We start from the raw sequence: 21,618 nt of genomic DNA on the forward strand, positions 1-21,618 counted from the left end.
CAAACCCCTCTGAGCAAGACGCTGCTGCTTCTGCCAACCGAGATTTAACCCAAGGGGTGAGGGCAGTTCGGCTTTGAAACAGCCAGAAAGTTTTCTGGGTTAAAGAACCACCACGATTCTCTGAAAGCACGCATGGTTTGTGCTGCCTACCTCTGAGGCATCTCCTGGAGCTGACAGGCGCAGCCCTCGGGCTCGGATCCCTGCTCCTCAGACAGCATCGTGCCTTTTAGGCCCCTCGATTAATGCTTGGACTTAATTACATTGCAGCAGCTGGCTCCCTTGCCCAGCTGTGGAAAGAGTCAGGGATTTTAAGTAACGGATTTTGCCTTTTGAACCTTTTTTATTATTATTCTGGGGCTGCTTTTTTTTTAGTAGTGCTGGTGGCACACTTACGTGTCTCATCCAGTCCACCCTTGGAGCAGGACTATTACCAGGGCTGGGGCAGAGCAGCGGGGGCTTGAAAATGTTGAGGATGGAGACCCCTCCTCTCCAGGCACGTGTCCCAGGGCTGTGCCATCCTTCTGGGGAAGTTTTCCTCATGCCCTGCCTGAACCAGCCAGGCTGTAATTTATGTTAAACTGCCTTGACCTCTCGGGAAGGCTCCATCCTCCCTGTATCTGCCTCCCAAAGAACCACGGGCTCTTGTTAAATCCTCCCGAGCCCCTCTCCTTCCACTAACAGCTGGGCATCTTCACTGCTCCTGGCTGAGATGGGTCTAAACCAGCAATCTCCACCCCTAGGCCTGTGGTGGGGTGTTAAGTTCCCTCCTCTCCTCCTTCCCCTGCATCTGGGGTGTGCCAGGCAGCCCGGAGCCAGCCGGTCCCCCCGATCATCTGCGGGATGGTGTCAGATGCCCGAGGCTGCTCCCCCCCAAGGTCTGAAAGATTAGCCTGGAAGTTTTCCGGGTGGGAGATGTCCCAGGGCTGAGGTCAGGGACAGAAATGTAATGTGTGTTATACAATCCCCTGTTAAATAATCGTCCGGGGCCGCTGTGCCTGCCGGGTGGCTGCAGCTGGCGGTGGAGCTGCCTGGAAAACAGGCTGTGCTTTGCAGGGCTGCCGTACCCCAGGCAAGAAGCAGGAAAAGCAATTACATGCTTTGGGGCATCCCGTGCTTTGTCCCGTCCTCGCTGCTGCCCTGGGCTTCCCCATTGGCAGCTGCTTTTGGCACAGCAGGCTCGCAAGGGCACGAGCTATCTGCAAACCCAGCGTCGTGCTGTTTGCAGCAGGGAGCTGCTCTCTGCATCTCTCAAAGCTGTGGTGAAGCAAAAACTGGGGCTGGGCCACCCTCACGCTCTCAAGTCGCCAATTTTGGGCACTGCTGCCCACCTGGGACCGGATAACAGCCCTGTGCAAATGATTTCAAAGATGCTGCAGAACAAAGCAGCTGAAAAAATGCACGTGGAGGACACCGGGAGCGCTGTAGGAAGGGCGAGGGGTGATCCTTGTTGCAAACAAAGCTGGGGAGAGGCCGCACCGTGCTGTGAGCCTTGCTGCCTTGGGGTTGCCTTCCTTGAGCACGCATTTACAGCTAGTTAGCCTATTTTTGCTGGGTATTTTCTTCCTAATAAGGAGATTTGGCAGGTGGCTGTGCTCCCCTGAGGGTGAGGGAGAGCAGCTCAACAAACTGGCACAGGGCAGGGTGAGCTCTTCTTGTTTCCAGCTCAGAGGGTAGAGGGGAAATGGAGACAGCGGGGGGTGACGGGATGGCATGAAGGGAGCTCGAGTTATCCCTCAGTTGCATTGTGCCCCCAAATCCTGCTCCGACAGGCACAGAGCGGTGTCGGGGCGGTGTAGGAACGATGCTCACAAAGCAGAGGGGGAGTCACGGGATGGGTTCCCTGCGGTCCCTTCTGCTCCATCCCGGAGGCTGCTGTGGGGCAGATCACTCATGCCACACACACGGCTCACCTGCCCCCACAGCAGGCTGCCCTGCTTTTCCTTTACGGTGCACTGCTCACAGCCCAAGTGCTGCAAAGCTGCAGCACGTCGTGTGCTCATCTCTCTCTGCTGGCAGGTCCTTCGGTGCCCGGCTTCGTGCGATCCAGGGAGGCATTCTGGCTTAACGCAGCTATTTTGTTGTTTAATCCTGCTTGCTTTCCTTTTAACACCTTTCCAAACGTCTTAAGCTATCCTTTGTGGTGCTCACCCACTGTTTAAACTGAGAACAAATGATTGTAACTTCATCCTGGGATCTCCAACGAATTTGAGTTTGGGCAGCTAACCCTCTACTACACCCAGGCTGCATTTACCCAAGGTGGGGAGAACCAGGTAAGGAGTAAAAAGCTTCATTTCTGTATTTCTCTTTCTCCCAAGCTAACGTTACTTATCTGCTCAAAACAGATGACATCCCCCTGACTATTATTTCCAAATCTTCCTATGTTTTTTTTCCTGTGATAAGCCATCGGAGCCTTCTCCTGTCAAACTACCTTGATGTGCCGAAAGCCGCTGTCACACTGGCCTTTTGTGGCTGACCTGGTGCACAGAGCAAGGACAGCGCCTGAGTGCATTTTACTTCTGGAAAAGTTGTCTTCCTGGAGGACCCAGACACACTCTCAATGAGCAGTTCTCGGCAAAAAAACTTGCACTGTGCTCTTCTGCGAGGACACGTGCGCTTTGGTGGCATTGGAGCAAGCCGGGGAGCAGGACTGGGGCGGGCAGGTACCAGCTCCTGTGACAGTGCCTTGCCCATGCTCTGCCCTCCCCACTCTCTCCCATGTTATGGAGGAGTTTTGGGGCAGGACAACCTCTGTGTCAGTCTGGCATAAAGCCAAAGGCAACAGGACCTTGCTCTCACTCCATCCTCTGGGTACTGCTAAAGCTCAACCGCCTGTTTCACTGCAGTTACCCACGGCCGTGGTGCAGGCCCCCTGCTCAGGTGCATTGAAAGGGGCTTGGAGAAAGAGCAAACACCGTTTTCTAGAGCATAATCTAGTTTTTACTGAGAGTAGATTCGATCTAATTAAATTCACACGTTAACCCAGGCGGATTTAAGCAGCACATTCTGCTTTGTGTCCTAGGCTTGGCCTAGGTTGGCCTGAATCTGGAAATGCAGGTGGCAGAGCTGGGCTGGTGCTTCACGTCTAGGCTCAGCCCCGGGCTTGGATTTGATGCCAGAGGTTGAATCCAGGCAGCTTCAGCGCTGTGTTAAGGATTGTGCCCCCAAACCAAGCCTGGCTCAGAGCAGAACATGCAAGCCAGCCCTTTCCTCTCCCAACCCCATGGTGCTGGTGGAAGAAGCTCTGATCCCCAGAGACCCAGGAGCCACTACAGGGTCTCACACCAGCTCCTGCTGATGACTCTTTGAGCTTGGGCTTTGCTACCTGTGTCCTTGGTAAGGCTCATGATAGCCCAAATCTTCTCCCATTCAGGGGAGAAGCCAAGCAGGGAAGGGTGGGCTGTGGCTGAGCTGCACCTCAGCTTTTTTTTTGGGCCGTGGGAACTCACAGCAGAACCCCTCTTTTAAGCAAAACTCATCTCTCCCGCAGCTAGTCTGGACCTGCACTGGAAGAAACCATCTGAAACCCTGGGAATGAACCACCAGCCTCCTTGTGGGACCTGTAAATCTCGCCCAGCAGAGCCCCAGTCACGTAGCTGTGAAGGATGCAAATAAACTCCGCTGGGTAATGAGCACCCTTTGTACACCGGGGCAATCACATTCAGCCCTGCAAACAACCAGGAGCCAGGTCTGCCTGCACAGGGCTCAATGCAAAACACCCTCCCCGGGTGTAGAGCTGCACCGCTTTACTCAAATCAGTACAAGCCAGCGATGCCTGGCCCTGGGGAGGAGGAGTTAGCTTGCGATGCAAAAGCTCAGGTAAACTCCAAGGGCAGCACGCCAAGCAGTCAGTCTCACTCCACTACATTAAATAATAAAACGTCTACTCAGCATTTTTCCCAAACGAGACCCTAAATTGATGCTTTCATCCCAAATCGGCTCTGGTAACGTGACCTTTTTATGCTGAAGAAGCACCAGCAATGTGGACTGAAGCATGGTATCACCAATCGTGTGGGCACCACTGAGCTCTCCTCTTCTTGAGCCAAGAGCCTCGCTGTTTGTAGCAGCAGAGCACAACAGCTCCGTGCCCTGGGGGGAGGCCCTACTGGTTCAGTGATTATTTCTGTTTGACGGGCATTGCAGTGACAGCTGGAGCAATCCCTCTTTTTCTAGGACAAGAGGTTTGGGAGCTAGAGTCCAGGCAGATGGCTAAGTCTTTTCTCTCTGGTGGCTTTGCTGGGCTGAGGAGCCATTCAGAAAGGCCACCAAAGGGACCTGAACCCCTAGGTACATAGAAAGGTCCAGGATAGGTGAAAAGAAAAACCTAAACTTTTGTGGAAAAACATTTCATCATGCTGCCATTTGCCACGTGTGTACACACTCCCCACCCCCAGGCTGGTGTCGCTGACCTGCACAGAGGCAGGTCACAAAGCTGCAGGCAGACGCAGCCTCTGGGCAAGGCCAGGGGCAGCGTGCTGCCTGTAGACTGAGACATCTCCTTTGGCCATGGGCAGCCTGGGGGGTTGCTGGTGTGTTAGTGCTCTGTTAGCAGCGCTGCACCCTCTGTAAGAGTCAGCATGGAGCCCAGGCTTTGGAGGTGGCCACATCTCATTATGCTGTTGCATAACAGCAAGATGGAGATTGCACCGTGTTTATACAGAGCCAAATGACAGGCGTTAGTTTGAGTAAATGTTTGCACATGAAAGCTTCAGCTGGTTAGAGCTCTTCGTTTCCAGCAGCAGAAGTAAACCACTTAGTTATTCAATCCTCTGAAAACTTCAATCACCCTGATAAGGGAAGACAATCACCCTGATAAGGCAGGGCAGAGGAGAAGACTTCCTCCCCATTTGCACCTGCGGGATTGCCACCACCCCAGAGAAGGGAGCAGAGCCTCCCAAAGCACTACCACGGTGCAGAGCATCACCCTGGAGCCTGCCTACTGCCCTTCCCCTGGTTGCGCTACAGCCCCTTGTTTTAAACCCCTTAATCCTGGGGAGATTGTGCAACGACTCTTTCGGGTTGAGAACGGATTACGCCCCGCTTCAAAGGTGTTTGGCACTGGGGCTGCAATCCCAGTTTTGTGTTGGGGGGGGGGGGTGGCAGTAAACTGGCCCAGCCCCTCATGCGAAAGCACCTGCAGGCAATTCCTGCAGCTGGTGCCTAGCAACACGCTCTGAGCTGCTCCGACAACAGCTAAAATTCAACGATATTTCATCCTTCCTCCCCAGAGGAGCAGCTCTTGAGTCATCACTGGGGGAGATGGGACGTGTCTCCCACTCAGCTTGCTATAAATGAGTGGTATGCGAGGGGCTGCTCTGTGTCTCTTGAGCACATGTGCTGCTGCCAGCTGAAACGGCCTCTCCTTTAGGCATGCAGGACAGCTGCAGGTTCAGGAGATTTGGTAAATTGTTTTTTTCCTCCTCTTCCCAACTCTCGTTTGGCTCCCAACAGCCTCTCTGCTTCCTCAGAGCTCTCTGCAGGTAAGCTGCTTTGCCCAGGTAGGGGTGGTGCCCCGTATTTCTGTGCTCATGCAGGGCTGAAGGTATCCAACCTGGCATGGATATGATCTCAGCTCTACTTTAGCTTTGCCTGGGCAAACCTTAAGTCATGTGCTTGCTCCACACCGCAGCAAACACGCACGTAGCTACAAGCTCAGGGCTGTGCTGAGCGCTCTTTGGTGATGTGATGAGTTTGGGATCACCTGTGTGATGTACACATCTGAGAGAGGCGCTTGTGGGGAGCGGAGAACATCAGTGAGGGAAAAAAGCAAGGAAACCGAGCTTGTTTGTGGGGCTGGGGTCCCCACAAAGGTGGTGAGGCAAATGCCAGCCAGCCCGGGCAGGCCCCAGTGTGTGGGCAGGGAACAAGGTTTGCTATAGAGTCTTCTGTAGCCTGGGTGAGTCTCAGTGGGAAAAGCAAGATGAGAGGCCTTGTGGGGTTTGTCCTAGCTCTAAGGGGCATGCGTTTGGCTCCGTGAGCAAGCCTGAGAGCCGGGTGGATTTCTCAATGGGAGGCTGTTAGGAAATCTCAGGCTTGGCTGAGTGACGTGGCTGCCTCGGCGGTGTCTGGTCGGGTAGCAGCTCCCCCCCAGCTGCTCCCAGAGCCAGCAGCAGGGATGTCTTCTTGCTGAGGGCAGGGGGGTTTGCCAGAAGAACCACCTTTATCTCACTGCTGGCTGTTCTCAGCTTTGCCTACAGCCCTGCACAGCCTGGAGGGAAGAGCGAGACCGGCCCTGTTGTTTGTTTGGACTCCACAGCCCTGAACAGATGAGGAGAGACGCTGGTAAGTGCAGTACCTCTGCTAGAGGCCTCTCTAGCTCATCCCAGGACCCGCTGCCCTTTAGGATGGGAGACTGCTCCATTCCCCAGCCCCGGCGTGGCGTTCAGTGTGACTCAGGTGGGTGTTGGGCTTGCTGATTTGTCGCCCTGAAGGTCACCTTAAGCAAACCCAGCAGCATCACAAAGGTTAGAGACAGGGATAGAGAAGTGCTTTACACAGAAAAGTGTGAAAAATCTGAGTCTGATCCAGTATTTATTTTTTTAGTGTCAAGTCAATGCTTGGCTTAAGCAGTCCTAACGCCAACTCTTTGCTAGCCTGCCTCCGAGGAAAGTGGCAAGCAGCTGGGAGGGTAGTGAAGATGAGGACCTTTGCAGCCAGGAGTTAACATTTTGGGGACAAAATCCTTAGCTCACGGAACATCTTTCTTCATGGGAACAGGACAGAATGAAGTTGGAGCCTTCTGACCTCTAAGTTCTTGACTTCTGTTCTCACGTTACAGCAGCAGCAAATCCTACTGCATGGGGTAGAAATCTATCCATCTGTACACGCAGTATTTCAAACACTTCTCCGCGTGAACTGTTCCTGACTTGATCAGAAATAAGGTTGTTTACTAACAACTGAACTGGGAAATGTCTTTAGATTTATTTATTTATTCTCACCAGCTCTTTAGTTTTCATACTGAGCTGCTGAATCTTTACTCCATCATAGCTACCAGGGTTTCTGGCTTTCAGTGTGTTTTACTTCAAGGTATTTCTGTTGCCTGATCTTCTATACATGCCTGAAATATTCCTGAATCCTTCCTTTCCTAAATGTCACAAATAAGTAAAGTAGAGTGTGTTCTCAGTCCTTTCTGATGTCAAGGAAAGTTTTGCTGTTGACTTGGGATGAGGCTAGAAGGACGGGCAGTGACGCATTCACTTTCCATAGCACGCTGCCACAAATAAGCCAGGGATATTAAACTGCAGGAGGCCTATGGCAAGATTTTTCTCTGCCCTTCTCTACGAAGGGGTGGCATTCTGCTGCTGTTTATGCTGACTTAAGTCTAGCTTAGTGAAATTCTTCTTGATGGTTTTATGGTATTGTATATTTTAACCATTAAAAGTGGAATAACTGAATGTGTGAGATTAGTTTGGCCGCTGTATCGTCCTGCAGTTACCTGCTCTGGTTGTGCTGGCTCTTTTGGATGTTAAGGTCCCTCAGGCAGGGACTGTCACCGAGTGGGATGGATCCCAACATGATGAAGGCCCAAGGTGCTACCAAAAGAAGGATTTGGAGGTGGTTTAGAAATAACTGTGAGGCCACAACAGAGAGCGTGTTGGCTTTTGATCTGACTTCTCCTTCCACCTCCACTTAGTCCAGACTAATTAAAACTTGTGCTTGCTGTCACTGGGAGCTGTGTCTCAGGGATAAGGCAGCGTAACTCAGGACCTCCACAGAGAGGGAGCGGGTATGTGGCTGTGGCAAGCCAGCTTTCTGCAAAGCTGCTCCCACCTCACGTTGACCAGGGGAAGAAGCCATGGCGTGGTGGTCACTCAGACTGAGCAGGAATAATGTTTAGGTCTTTAATAACAAGCCTAATGCCCTTCTGTAGATTAATGAAACACTATGGATACCTTAAAGGAGGCTGTAGGGAGGTGAGGTTGGTCTGTTCTCCCACATGCCTGGTGACAGGATGAGGGAAAATGGGCTGAAGGTGCGCCAGGGGAGGTTTAGGTTGGATGTTAGGAAGAAATCCTTCACTGAAAGGGTTCTGAGGCATTGGGGTGGGTGGAAGTGGTGGAGTCACTGTCCCTGGAGGTCTTTAAAAGACGTTTAGATGTAGAGCTTAGGGATATGGTTTAGTGGAGGACTGTTAGTGTTAGGTCAGAGGTTGGACTGGGTGATCGTGGAGGTCTCTTCCAACCTAGGTGCCTCTGTGAGAGCTGCTGGGGCACAGCCGGGGGGGGTGTGGGGGGGGAACACCTCATGGCCGCCCCTTGCCAGCAGCGGGCGGCGCTAGGACCCGGCGCGCCCGCTCCTTGAAGCGCGCGCGCGCCGCCAGCGGCCGCGCGAGGCCTGGGCGGCGGAGCTCTGACGTCACGGCGAGTTAATTTTAAACCCGCACAAGATGGCGGCCAGGGACGCGGCGCGGCGCAGGGGTCCGGCCCGCCAACGGCCCGAGCCCGCAGGTAACGCGCCCCCCCCCCCCCCCCCCGCCAACGGCCCCGCCGCGGCCCTCAGGCGCCCGGTAACGGCTGCGGGGCCGCCCGCGCGGCTCCCGGCGGCGAGGCGAGGCGCGGGGCCGCGTCCCGGTGGTGTGTGTGTGTGTGGGGGGAGGCCCCGGGTGTTCTCCTTTCCCCCCCCCAGGTCCTCCTCAAAATGGCGGGAGGGGGGATCCGGGGGGCTCCGGGGGTTTTGGGCTCGGTCTGTGGCGCTGGGGGAGCCGGGGCAGGCCCCGGGGAGCCGCTTTCCCCCCTCGGTGCGGGGAAGGAGGCGGCTGGCACGGGGCTGGCGGCCGGAATGCGGCCTCCTGGGCCGGGGGGGGCGGCTCTGCGGCCGGAGTTTGCACAGGGCCTCTGCGCGAGGTCGTCTCCCTTAGGGGGTCTTACCAGCGCTGCTCAAACGCCTCATCTCTACAGCCATATATGTGCCTTTGTACGGGTTCGTTTCTCCAGGATATCCCACCAGGATAGCTCAAAAGCTTCGTCTGTACAGCTGTACCCACCGTAATTCCATTTTATGGAGGACCCAGGGCTTGCAGAGGGACTGCCAGACTTAACCAGGCTACCACACTAAACCAGACTACCAGACTAAATCCGAATTGCATCAGGTTTTAGCACCGAACTGTTCTCACATCTCCATACAACTCTCGCTTAATTTGTTGGAGTGGTTGAACTGGGCACGGTTAAAACAAAAGCCAGCAGGTGCCATGTGGCGTTGTTGGTTTGAGTGGCTTCATCTGCCAGCCAGTGAGGAATGGGGAAGTCTAACAGCGCTGTAAACTGGCAGGTGCAGGGCAGCCACTCTGCTGACTTTCTTACAGGGAGGAAAAGGCAAAAACTACTGAGCGTGTGGAAATGGCTGGGTATGTTTGGCAGTGCTGCAATTTTAATGACTTAAAGCAGTCCAGAGATTGAAATCGAGGATATAATTGCTTGAGTATTGGTTTCTTTTTACTCCCTCCCCTGCTAGCGCTGCTGAATTTTCTTTGGTGGTTCTCTGCTCTCAGCAGTACGTGGCTTAATAATCTTAGATAAAGTGTTTAGACCATTGCTTAACTTTCTTGGGGTCAGAGTAAGCGCCAGCACACCTGTAATAAGTGGCCTTTAAGGTAGCTATGTCATCACTAGCGATGGAAACAAGAGCATGTCACTATTAAGTTGCTTAGGTATTTTAGGCATGGAGCAGCTTAATTGACAGGGTCTGCCTGTACAGCTGTGGGTGATCTGTGCTTGCCTGCAGAAGAGCTTTCTGTATAATGAAATAAAGGAGTGTGGTAGACTGGAATAGTTGGAAGAAGAGGAATGTAACAGGAGAGGCTTAGAACTTCTCTTGTACCACTACCAAGTGTTGCTTAACAGCTGTTCTGTTCCAGCTTACAGTAAAGTCACTAATGATGTTATAATCCCTCCTTGAATAATAGCCACAGCTCTCTGGTGTTTCAACTGGAAATCTTTTGAAAGCAGGGAGAGGGGTTGCAGAAGGCTGGATTCTTCCCTTCTCATGTTGTTCCCTTGCTGGCAGCTTATAGGCACTTCTGAAATAGTTCATGTAAAACTGTTCTGTGCTAAACTACCCAGAAAGCATTCTTTTAGATATGTTGCCCTCTCCTTGTTCAGGAGGCTGCTCCTGTTTGGGTCAGGTGGGCTGGAGTGCGTGAGCCAGATCTCGTAGGGGGGCTGATACGTCTCAGGTGCCGTGTGGTGACTGTGGTCCCTGTGTTCCAGTTCAATATCCGTGATTAATGTTTCGTTACTGACTAGACTAATGAAGTGCTACTGACTGGAGCAAGATACGGTGATACCTGAGTGTCTGTGCTCTCCCCATGTCCTAGTAAGAACAGGAGCACTGTCTCGAGCTGCCTGGACTGTGGATAAATGCAGGTGTGTTGGAGAGAAGGAGGGATGGGGATTTTTCTCCGCAGTAGCAAAGCGCTTAGCTCCTGACGGCAGTGTCACAACCTCTCCAGCTCTGAGGGTTGCCCAACTGTGAGAACAGATGTAACGAGCAGACTGAAGTGCAGGTAAATGACTGTGTTTTTGCTTTGGTAGTGAACCATGTCTTGGTGTGCTAATCTCTTAGCACAAGTTGGATCACAGGTTTTATTCAGCACTGTAACTTGTTTCAACTTTGTGCCTGTCATTAGTAGAATGTTGTACATCTCAGCACAGCCTGTAAAAGGTTTTAACAGCTCCAAGGACATTCATGAGGAAAGCTGCCAAGTTTCACTAAAATCTGTCTTTCAGTAAAGTTTGAAGTTGTTTTTTGTAACTGCACTGTAGTTACAAAACGAACTCTATCCGGGGGATGATTTTTGAGGTTCTGATATGGCAGTCTTCTAATGGGAAGTTTTAATCTTTAAAGTTCGACTTGTTTCCTTGTTCTTGCTGTGTGCTGTGCCCACAGTGGGATCTTCAACTTGCCAGTTTGAGTGCTGTTTTCCACCTTTTTGCTAAATCCTGTGGTAACATCTCAAACTTTCTACACTAGCGTTTCAAGATTTTGTCTTTAATCTCAACTATGGAAAGTGAACAAGACACAAATATTTTATAGGTATCTGCGTAGGCTTGCTGTGTTTGTCATTCATGAGCCACTAGAAACTTTCAGAAGTAATTACAGGCATTGGTTCTGAAGACTTTATTCTTACTGCAAAATGAGTGGTCTATTTCTCAAAACACTTGGGACTATTTCTCAAAACACTTCCAGCAACCTGAACTTTAATGTTGAGCTGTCCAGTAGGAAAGATGAAAGCAGCTTTACTTATTTGCTGAAGGTTGTTCTTGACATTAAGAATATTAATTTATCCTAGAGCTGACTTTGACGCTGTAGTGCTGTAAAGTTGATTTACATCTGAGTATATTTGCTGGGTGGGGGTTTGTTATGAACACCAGAACAAACATATGTTTCACGAGCAAGTTTGAAATACATGTGAAAACTTGGCTAAGATTGATGTCTGCTACTTTGCTTAACTGCGAAGAGATGATCGATACAAAACAAGTACTGCCTATTAGAGTAAGGATGGTAATCAAGTCATTACTAGCAACAAATTAATATGTAACAGGAACTGATTTTCTCAGGGCATTGATGGCTAACTTGGCTTGGCTTCTAACTTCTGTGTATATCAGAAAGATATTAATATATTTTGTGTAGTGTTCATTTCCAGGAAAGCAAGTTTTTTTTTTGTATAGTAAAGACATGTTTTGTAACACATTCACTATAAAAAATCTGAGGAACTCAGAAGGTGTTTAAACTTTGGAAGTCTTTTCTCTATCCACTTAGCAAACTCGAAATGAAATCTGGGGGATTTTGAGGATCTGTCTGTCTTCTTCCCACTGGTAGTTCTTGGTTGACTGAATTTTATCTCCCAAGACTGGAAGGTTACGCCCATTATCACGCCCATTATCTCCTGTAGCTGTACAAACAAGTTGCTGTGAGGTGACCTAAAGCAGAAAGTAATGCTGAGCAAGTAACTACCTGCTGGTGTCGGACCGGAGTTCTCGCTCTGCAGCAAAGCAAGGAGCTCACCCTTCCTTTTCCTTTTGGGAGTGAGCATACGCATGCCATTAGAGCACCATGGACGGTAAGTTCACTTAATGAATTGCCTCCATGGCAGGTTATTCGTGTGCTTGCATATCCTGAAGCTATCCAATTGCTTTGCCTGGAGTCAGCTACTGCAAACCCTTGCTACTACGTGGGGTTGTTACTCCTTAAGGTAACAAGGCTGGTTTGTTCCACGTTCTGGTGTGCGAATAGTAGGTCTTAGTGCTTAGTATGATCTCTGAAGCTAAATAGGTCTTTTCTCCCTTTCCCATTAAGTAAACAGAGGAAAAAATAGCTATGCTAATTTTATAGTGGTTACTAGCTGGCTCCTCTTAATGGCTGGAAGAGCTTAAAGTGGAATGGTTGACACCAAAGATGGCATTACTGAGCCACGCAGCTTCCAGGGTGGCCTGACAAAAACTCCCCGACTGGATGCAGGTAACTGAGTTACAGGATGGCTTGGTGAATGCATGAGCAGGGCTAAGAGGCTGAAATAATGATGCGTTATTTTCTTAGCAAATTTAATGCAAAAGAGAAGTTCATTTGAAAACAAAATGCAGAAATGATTTCTCGAAAGGCTGATTTTGAAAAGTCTTTCGCCCTGCTTTTCTCCGTCCTACAGGAATGGGTAAGAAGTGTCAAGGCTGTAAGAGTGCACAGGGTGCCTTTTGAGAAAGGACTCAGCTTACAGCTTGATCACTGGGCCTCTGATTTACAGCTTGGGTGTTGTAGGAAGGGTCTTCTGATAGACTTCTGCTAAGAGTGGAGATGTCTTGTTCATGTTGTTCACATCTAACTTTTCTTCTAGCTGTATTTTCAGCTTTACTTTCATGTGTAGAGAATGAACTAATTGGTTGTATTTTTGGGCTCACATGACAGTGACTTTTAGTGACTTTTGCATGGCAAGGTGGTTTTTTTTTTTTTTTTGGTGCTACTTAAGCCTTGGCAGGTTTCTCCTAGACTGAAATAGAAGCTAAAACCTGGAAGGTGGCAGAGTTGGAGACTTGAACTAATAAAATGTTGTACAGATCACAGGCATAGGGTTTAGAATATAATTATCAGTAAATTGATACTGGAAAGCAGAATGTGGTTTGGTCTTATGCAAGTTGTTGCTTGATTGAGATGAGAATCAGGTTCCAGTCTGTAGGTAGTGTCAGAGCACAATACAGGCATGTTGGATTTGTAAGCTTTTGTGGCTATCGGTAAAATATTTGAAGTGTCTCTTGAGCAATAAATTGTGTAATGATTCTAGGACAAGGCTTTTTTTCTCCTTGGTTTGAAAATCGTATAGAAGCCTGTTGGAGAGTATATTAACTGCTTGTACTGATGTGTTAGGACTAATCCTCGTACATTGTGTGTGCTTGGAAAAGTTGTTCTCACCTCTTATCTTCTTGAACAGGATGGTACTGCTGAGTGGAAGAGTAAGTGTGGTTATTTTAACTGTCTCTGTAAGCCCAATCCTGCAATACCACTCCTGCAAACTTGTATGCTTTGTCCTGTTTCCCTCCCTTCCTCACCCCTTTCTGCATTTTCAGCCACAGAGGTAGGTGTAAGGGTCTTCTGGTTTTGGCTTGTGGCTGTTTGTTTACCTTGATCTCTGTGCTGTGATCTACGTGCAGAACCTTAAATAATGGGGAGAAATGAAAGCATGTGTAAATCCTCTGCCTAATATGGCAGTCATTACTGTAGTGATTTCAGGAGAGGAGCATTCACTTGAACTGCTGGGCATGGAGGCAGCAGCTCGGCTTCCTTTACTTCTATTGCACAAACGTAGAATAGCAGGGAAAATACTGGTGTAAAAAGCTACCTTAAAGGTTCTTGATACAAGAAAAATAATTTCAGAAGTCATCTTGCTTTTAATTGGAGTGTTTTCTTGAATGCTTTGCAGTTCTAAACTAATACTAGGGGATTGTTCTTGGTAATGACAGCAGTGTGACTCCAAACAAGGGCTGAAAGCTGCCCTTGAGGCGTTATCACATATCTGCCAAGCAACAAAATCTTAAGCTTGTCATGGGGATAAGGGTGGGAATGCAGCACAAAATACTTAAAAGGAAATGTTTCTAAATGCTACCGTGTCAGGCTTCTTAGTACGGAAATTGTTTGGAAAAGTGCAGTAAGCAGTGCTTTCGGGTGTTGGGGCACAGAACTGGGGTATTTTCTACATCTAATAGTACTGTAGAAATAAGTGGCTATTGGAAATCGATCATACATCCTGTTCTGAGACTTAAAAAGGGAAAGAATCTTTCCAAATAAAATAATGGTGATAGGAGCATTAAAAGAAGCAACTTCTGAAAAAAATGAAGTTAAATAGCAATAGAAGAATAAATGCTGTTCACTGTGAACGCTTGGATAGCAGATGTGAATAACTCCTTGTGGAACCTTCAGGTGCTACTGAGAGTCCCGCTTATTTGGAAGACCCTTAAAATGCAGTCTGCTACATTTAAAGAGGTTGGAAGTTGGCTTGTGCTACACTGAGACTAAGAATAACATTGGGTGTAAGTACTTTGAGTTGCAGACATATCACCGTTGCATTAAGCAAATATCAAACAGAGCTGTTTGGTCTAAACCCTTGTTGACTTCTCATTTCTGTAGTGCCCTAGAACTGACCAGATTAAGCTTTGGGGAGCTTTACAAAGCAGCACACCGCTATCTTTGTTTGGGTTCATCTTGTAAACTTGGCCTTATCCCCAGGGTTTATCCTCAATACACTGAGAAGAAAGACTTCTGGCACCCACAGACTGAGATCACTGCATGGGGTCTACAAAGACAAATCCGTTGGCTGCAGGAGGATTAAACATAGTTTTCAGACAGTTGCATATTTTCTTCCTGTACCCAAGTGTGAGGTGGCAATTAAAGCACTTGTAGATTAAGCATACGATGTGCTGTCCTGCAGAAAAGTAGTTGGATTGGCACTGAGAGCTTGAGGTAAATACCAGTAGTAACCTGTTTCCCTTCTCTCTGCTCCTTAAATCTGGGATTATTCCCTCTTTTCCTCAGTGCTGTGCTCCCCACAAGGCTTGACTGTTAGCACACAGGTAACAATGGCATTTGCTGTTCCAGGAAAGTGCTGGCTAAAAAAAAAAGTGAAGACTTATTAATGCTGTTTGAGGCTGCTGTATTAACAAGGGCCGTGAATGATGCTAAAGAAGATTAGGTAAGCGTTGAGCCCTTTGGACTGATGCAAAGGTGCTTGTAGCGTGGAACCAAGCTACTGAAGTGGGAGAGTTTTACGGCGCCCATGTGACAAATTAACTGCTGTGATTTTTGAAACCAAGACTCAGCAGCGATCTCTGAATAGGTACAGTATTTTCAGTAGGAGTGTCCAAGGGAACTCTCCTCTAGCACAGGAGGGCCTGCACTAAGCTCAAGGTCTTGCCACCAGTTACCCACTCCTGACAAAACTAAAGCTGGTGTTAACCTGCGTTTGTAGAAGAAGGAGACCTTGTTAAGTGAAGGTTAACAAGTGTGCTGGCTAACCCTACCTAAATCTGAGCTCTTTCACATCTAGACAAATCCTTGGCAACACACCGTCCGATCCAGTTACAGCCCAGTTGTCTCCCCATCTTCGCAGAGTTATCACATATCGCTCGGTCAGTCCCCACATGAACGCACTCCTTAGCTGTACTTGTGTGTTCGGGGGCTCTGGAGAAGTTTTCCAGCTTGCCTGGCTGGTAGTTAACAAAGCCAAACGTTTCTTTTGGCACCGGTGCTGAGTCAAGCATCTTGTGCCTCCCCCTCGTTTGTGCTGGTGCAGCTGTTTCAGAGGCTGCGGGGTGCACACCACATCACCTCGTGTGCGTGTTTGTTCAAGATAAGTTTGTGCCTGGACCAAGGACAGTGGTGCCAACGCAGAGGGCAGCAGTCCTGTGCTGTTCAGCAGTACAGATGAATTTACCCTATGCCCTGGGGTCAGATAATGCAGTTGCGTGGCTCCACTTTGCCTGTCTTCACCTCTGGTGCTTGTTGGACTCTTACAGAGCTGATAGAGCTCGTAGAAAACGATTCGTATTGGATTGCTTTTTCTGCTGGGGTGTTGTGTTTTTTTTTTTTTAATTGGCTTGGCTCTCAGCAGCGCTGGATGCGTTGCAAAATTAGCAGGGAAGGCAGCGTGGTGCTGCGTGGGGCTGCGAATGGGAAGGAGTGGGAGAGCCCTTGTGTGAGGGGGAGCTTAAACCTCGGCTGTGCTGCTGGAGCAGCCTTGGAGAGGCAGCAGGGGAGGGAGGAGGCAGTTCCTGGCACTGTCCTGTTGGCAGAAAAGATGCACTTTGAGCTGGTGTCTTTGCAGGGGACTTCTTCTGCCTGGCAGAGATGTGGAAATGGTGGAGAGCGGGTGTGGGGTTGTGAACGGTGTGGGCTCGGTTAGGTGTTGTGTGGGTCAGTTGCAGGTTAGTGGTTAGCAGCAGGGACTACGGGGAAAACTGCTCGTGGTGTAACCCCATGAAAACAATTTCTTCCTTCAGCCCCGATGAAAGCACTGCACGCAAGGTGTGACTTTGTTTTTGTTTCAGTTATCCCCGAGATGTGATTTGTGTGGTCAGCTTCGCCTCTTCCTGTTTTGCTTCTCGGTGTTCTGGGCGCTGTTTTGTTTGTATGTGCTGTGTTTCCCTCTGCTGTGCACGTGAAAGGGAAGCATGACCGAGGAAAACACACTGTGTGTGTTACTGACACTGCCAGGCTAACCATTTTCCTCGGAAGAGAGAGGAGGGAGGGACCAAAATCATCCATGAAGATGTCTGCAGGTAGTTACTGTGTCAGCTCTGCTGGTTACATGATCTAGAGAAGGCAGTTTCTTAATGGAAACACAATCTCTCCCTGCACTGCTCTTACCTCTGAAATTAAATCTGGAAAACTAATAAAATTATGGAGTACAGTGCTGGAAAAGCTGGATGGAGGCTGTCTAAGCTGCAGGTATTTCAGGGGAGGCAGGAAACTGGATGCAGGCTGAAGGCTAGGCTAGAAGAGCACTTTGCTTGGAGGCTTCAGATGAGAGCATGGCCTGATCCAGAAGAAGCCTCCTGACTTGCTCTTTTCCTTAAACCTGTTGATGTTCCTGACTGACAGCTTGTTTATCCAGGAAGTGAATACGGAAACTTGCCCTCCAGCATGTCTCTCTGTGTAGCAAAACTCAGCACTTGCTTGAGCCTGTGGCCACAGAACAGATGCAGCAGGGTGTCTAAAGCTGTTCTGGCTACTAATCTAAAGATCAAACGTGGGATAATTGCAGTTGGCATCTCCCACCTTGTTCCTATCTCCCTGTTCTCCTCACTCCAAACCATGGTTTGGGATAGCTGGTCATTCTCTTGGTTGCTGACATGTGGGAAGTGCATACAAAGTATGTAAGCTGCAGTTATGCACTAAAACAATTAGAAAATACCAGCTGGACTTTCTTGGGTGAGCAACGACCTTAAGGGTGAGGAGAAGGCCTTGTAGTACTTCCATCTACCTTCGTCTTCATATTTTAAAGCAGTGTTCTTTGAGGGGGCTGGAAAAGTACTGGTAAACCTTATTGTGGGTAGAGATCCTGGTAGGCTCTTCAGTGAGTATGCTAATAATAGCTGTGGTTTTTCAGCAGAGTGGAAGGATGAGGAGCGTGCTTTGTCACTATCCCTACCCTCCAAGTTTTCCCTTGTAGCTATGGAGAAACATCCTTCTAAGTTCATGATGTGCTTTCGGGAAAGCAGTCCTTTTATATAAAAAACTCTTTTTGCTGCTTGCTTTCCGGGGCTGGGTCACAGTTTGTGCTGCTCCTGCCTTAGCATCTGCTCATCGGTGTGCTCTTGCTTGCGTGCATTTACTGAAAACAGCCGAATTTGAAGGTTAACTTTCTTGCCGCACCTCTTCATTGAAGGGGAGAGAAAAGCTGGAGGGAGGCTTCATTTTAATGGAAAATGCAAAATGCCAGCGTAGTGTTTTGCATGGCTGTGGGAGAGCTCTCTGCTCCTGCATGCAGACCCTTCAACAGAGAAAGCAATTTCAAGCACTTCGGGAGTAGACAGACCTATTGTCTGATCAGTTATGATGCTTCGTAGGTATCTAGGTCATCAGAATATCTTTTTTCCTTTTTCCTGGCAGAACTGTAGCTTCAGGTTTTTTGCTTCTGCTAGTAGTTTATGTAACAGTTCCAGATCTGTCCCTTAACATCCCATTGCCCTGAAGGAGCAGAGAGAGTTAAATGTGCCTTTCTCCCCCCTTCTCCTCTGCCACTCTTGTTTGGATATCCAATAAGTCTTTGGAACTTAGCTCATCAGTCCTATTTATAGCTGAAGTATTCAAAACATTTAATTATTTCTGGCCTTAAAATGAGCTACTTGGCAGTATTTGCTAGGCAGCAATAGGGAAGCAGCGATGCATTAAGATCTGCAGCAGCCCCGTAACTTTCATATGGGTCTTGCTGGGAGTTAATTGCATGGAGGTGGACTGCTGGAGAAAGGAGAGGACAATTTTGTGGCTTAAACCTACTTTTTTTTTTTTTTTTTTTTTTACATCGGATGTGCCAGATTTTTTACCTTGTCCAAATAAGGCTTGAAGGTTAACCTATTTTTTTTCTCTGCTCTGGAATTGAATTCACACATGCCTACACTCCCCTTGGTTCACTACATCGAAATGAGAAACGTTTAAATAATTTGTCTTTCTGCCTAATGAAGATTTCCTAGGTGAGGCTCTGAGAGAAAGCATCGCATTTAGATGTGGTGCAGTGACTTCTTCACGATAACTTATTTTAAGCTTTTACTTGAAGCTGTGAACTCCCTCGGGGAGTGGAGGTACAGCAGGATTTCAAGCCAGATAGGTGAGAGTTGGTGCAGTCTGCCTCAGCTTGCTTCCCCATTCAAGTGTGGGGGGACCTGGACTGAACTGTGGGTGGAGTGGGGTGTGTTTGGGGGGGATTTGGGTCACTTTGTAAGGATGCAGATGTGTTATTTCTGTAGAGCATTGGGAAAAAGAGTTGAGGGATGCCGAGTGCTGATGTAGCAAGTTGTGACAGAACTTCTGATTTCCAATGGGCATCTAGCAAAGTGCAGCTTTCCATATAAGCAGGGTTATTAAGACTACGAGCTGGAAGACTTGGACTTTCCCATGTCTCTTCTAACTCCTGGTGACAGAGCAAATGGAAGGAACACTGGTGAGCCATCTACCCTAAATGAAAGTGACTTCTTTAGCTGCCTGTTTATAATGCGAGTCTTCAATCCCATTTGCTTTTTAGTGGCTTAAATTTACTTCTGTGTTGTGCTGCATCTGTGTGCAGTTATCTGGGTCAACCCCAGTGTCCAGAGAAGCAATTACTAGATGGCATTTGGGGCTTGTTGATTGGAAACACACACTGTATCTTAAAACAGAGTTCAGCAATTAGTGTCTTTCCTCTTATGAAGGAACGTGAATGAGGTGTTTAACCAGCTCAGGCTGTATTTGGGTTGAAACTTGAAGGTAGCTCTGTTGGTATTTGGTTTCAATGAATGTGGTTAGGGGGAGAAACTTGCATTTAAAGCAGGTTGTGTCTCTTTTATCTCATAGCATGCAAGTTGAGCTGACTGCTCTCACTCCCATGTTCTTACACTGCAGGGCAAATAGGTCATCAGCTGCTTCTGTGCCCTTTGGGGGAAGCAGGCATTAGCTTCTGTTCATTTCACCTCTTACTTTAAGAAGCGGGTGATTCAGTTGGGTTTGTTCAGATAAAATATTCCCTGTACCTACACAGACAGTTACTGTTCCTAAAACCTGGCTTCGTGTTTCAACAAATGCTGCTTGTTCTGGACACTTAGCCGGTGAGTGTCGGCAGCACGCCTTCTGTAGCAGTTGCTGATGGAGTGCAGAGCTCTTGGGGAAGCTGGCCAGTGGTTTCTTCCTGAGGCTGGATTTGTTTCCGCTCCCGTCTGTCTGCTTCTGTGCCTTGCTGTATGGTTTTGCTTCTCCTGTGTCTCCTAGCCTGCTTCCCTGGCTCAGGATGCGATTACACACCATTGACATTGTGCAGCAGCTCTACTGCTACTATGAAGGATGCAGGCTGGAAGAGGTTGAAATGGAGAAAGGAGTGATGAGCAAACAGCTACAGGATGAGGACTGAGCGGATGTTAAACTTCGGGATGAGTCCAGCCAACAGTCCTCCTGCATTAGCTTTGGCCGGAGCAGGGTACGTGAGTGCAGTCCGAAGTGCATTTGTTCAATAGTGCGCGAGTCTCAAAGGGCAGCTGTGCAGCTTGTAAAAACAAAGCCATGGCTTTCTGGGTCTGCCACGCTGCTCTCCAAGCTCCAACGCCATGTGTTGTGATAGATGAGAGCTGTTCTGTGTGTACGGAAAGCCCGAGGGCCAGTCTTCTGTGCACATGGGCATTTCCACCAGCATCAGGACCAGCTCTGTGCCGTACCCCTGGAACAACCAAGTCCTCGTGAGTGGATGTGCTGGGGCTGTAACCCCAGTCCTGGAATAGAACTGGAAGACTTAACACTTTGGGAAAGTCCAAAACAAAAAAGGCCAACAGCAAAGCAAACAAAAATCCCACCCAAGGCAACAGAATCGTGCTGCTCTGGTTGCCTCTTGAGCTTTCCTGGATGTGTTGTCATGGAGACCTGTGGAGGGAGGCTGCCACGAGCTGTGCAAATCCAGATTACCGTCCAGTTGGCTGGAAACACTCTGGTGTAGGGTGATCCTGCTGGAAAGCCACTTCTGTCCTCGTTTTTCTTACACTTAATTTGCTGGGACTGGGTTGTTAGAATGACCTAGAGTGGCATGTGGCCCTTAGGAGGGGCTTTAGGACAAATCCACCTAAATTCTGTATTTGTAGTAGTGTACTATGACTGCTGGGGCAGGTGAGGAAGGAGGAGAAACAACAACAAAAAAAATCCACCCCTACTAACAATCAGGTATAGGTCAATAAGAATGTTCTGAATTTCATCAGTTCCTTGACAGTGCTGTGAGATTTTTTTTTTTTTATATGATCTACATCCAGGCTTGCTGTAATGCTTCTGCAGCTTCTGGGGAAAAAAAAAAAAAAGGTGAAGTAGGACTGCTTGTCCTGATCATTGTTTGAGACACTGCTCTGGAAGTAGTTCTTGGAAATGGAATGTGATCCTTCTGCCCAGGACACTGAAGCCTTCTAGAAAGCCTTCCAGCATATTCCAGTGCTCTGACACAGCAACTAGCCAGAGTAACAGGGTAAGCTGCCAGAAGGTGTATGGAGAGCCAAAAGGGCTGTGATGCCTGCCTTGGAGCCAGTGACAGGTTAGCATACAATGACAGCATTGCTGGGACAAGCATTAGTGCTCATTCCACAGTTAACATGCTTAACCTCGTGTGATATCTGTCCAGGTAATACCTAACCTGTCCAAAATCTCTTGAAGGGAAGGCTGCTCTGTGACGCTCGAGGATGAAGTTAGGAAATCAGCTCTTCTGGATGGATCAAGTTTCCTTTACAGCTGTCAACGCTGTGGTTCTCCAACCTCAAAGTGCTTGATTCATGTCTACGATAGCGTTTTCTGCAGGCAGGTTGGGAGCTGTCAGATGATTTTATTTTGGACTAGCCAGCCTAGTACAACACAAATCCACCAACCAAAGACAGCAAAAAAGACCCCAAACCAGCCTTTTCTCCCCACAGCTAGATGTATTGGATT

The 21,618-nt window shown here is 48.6% G+C and overlaps 1 protein-coding gene across 4 annotated transcripts in view; it reads left to right on the forward strand.

The window, feature by feature from the left end:
* The first annotated feature begins 6,078 nt into the window (after positions 1-6,078).
* Positions 6,079-21,618, forward strand: part of ATL2 (atlastin GTPase 2) — a 41,418-nt gene continuing 25,878 nt past the window's right edge. For 2 of the 4 annotated variants that reach the window (XM_084283840.1, XM_084283843.1), the window contains exon 1: positions 8,362-8,444. In XM_084283840.1, coding sequence (XP_084139966.1) covers positions 8,384-8,444 — 61 coding nt within the window. In that variant the 5' untranslated portion in view covers positions 8,362-8,383. Of the gene's footprint in view, positions 6,280-6,326; positions 6,394-8,361; positions 8,445-21,618 lie in introns of those variants that run through there. The other 2 variants (XM_084283842.1, XM_084283841.1) reach the window with 2 other exon arrangements.

The sequence above is a fragment of the Netta rufina genome (genome assembly GCF_964035555.1).
Source record: "Netta rufina genome assembly, chromosome: 3".
NCBI classification, from domain to species: domain Eukaryota; kingdom Metazoa; phylum Chordata; class Aves; order Anseriformes; family Anatidae; genus Netta; species Netta rufina.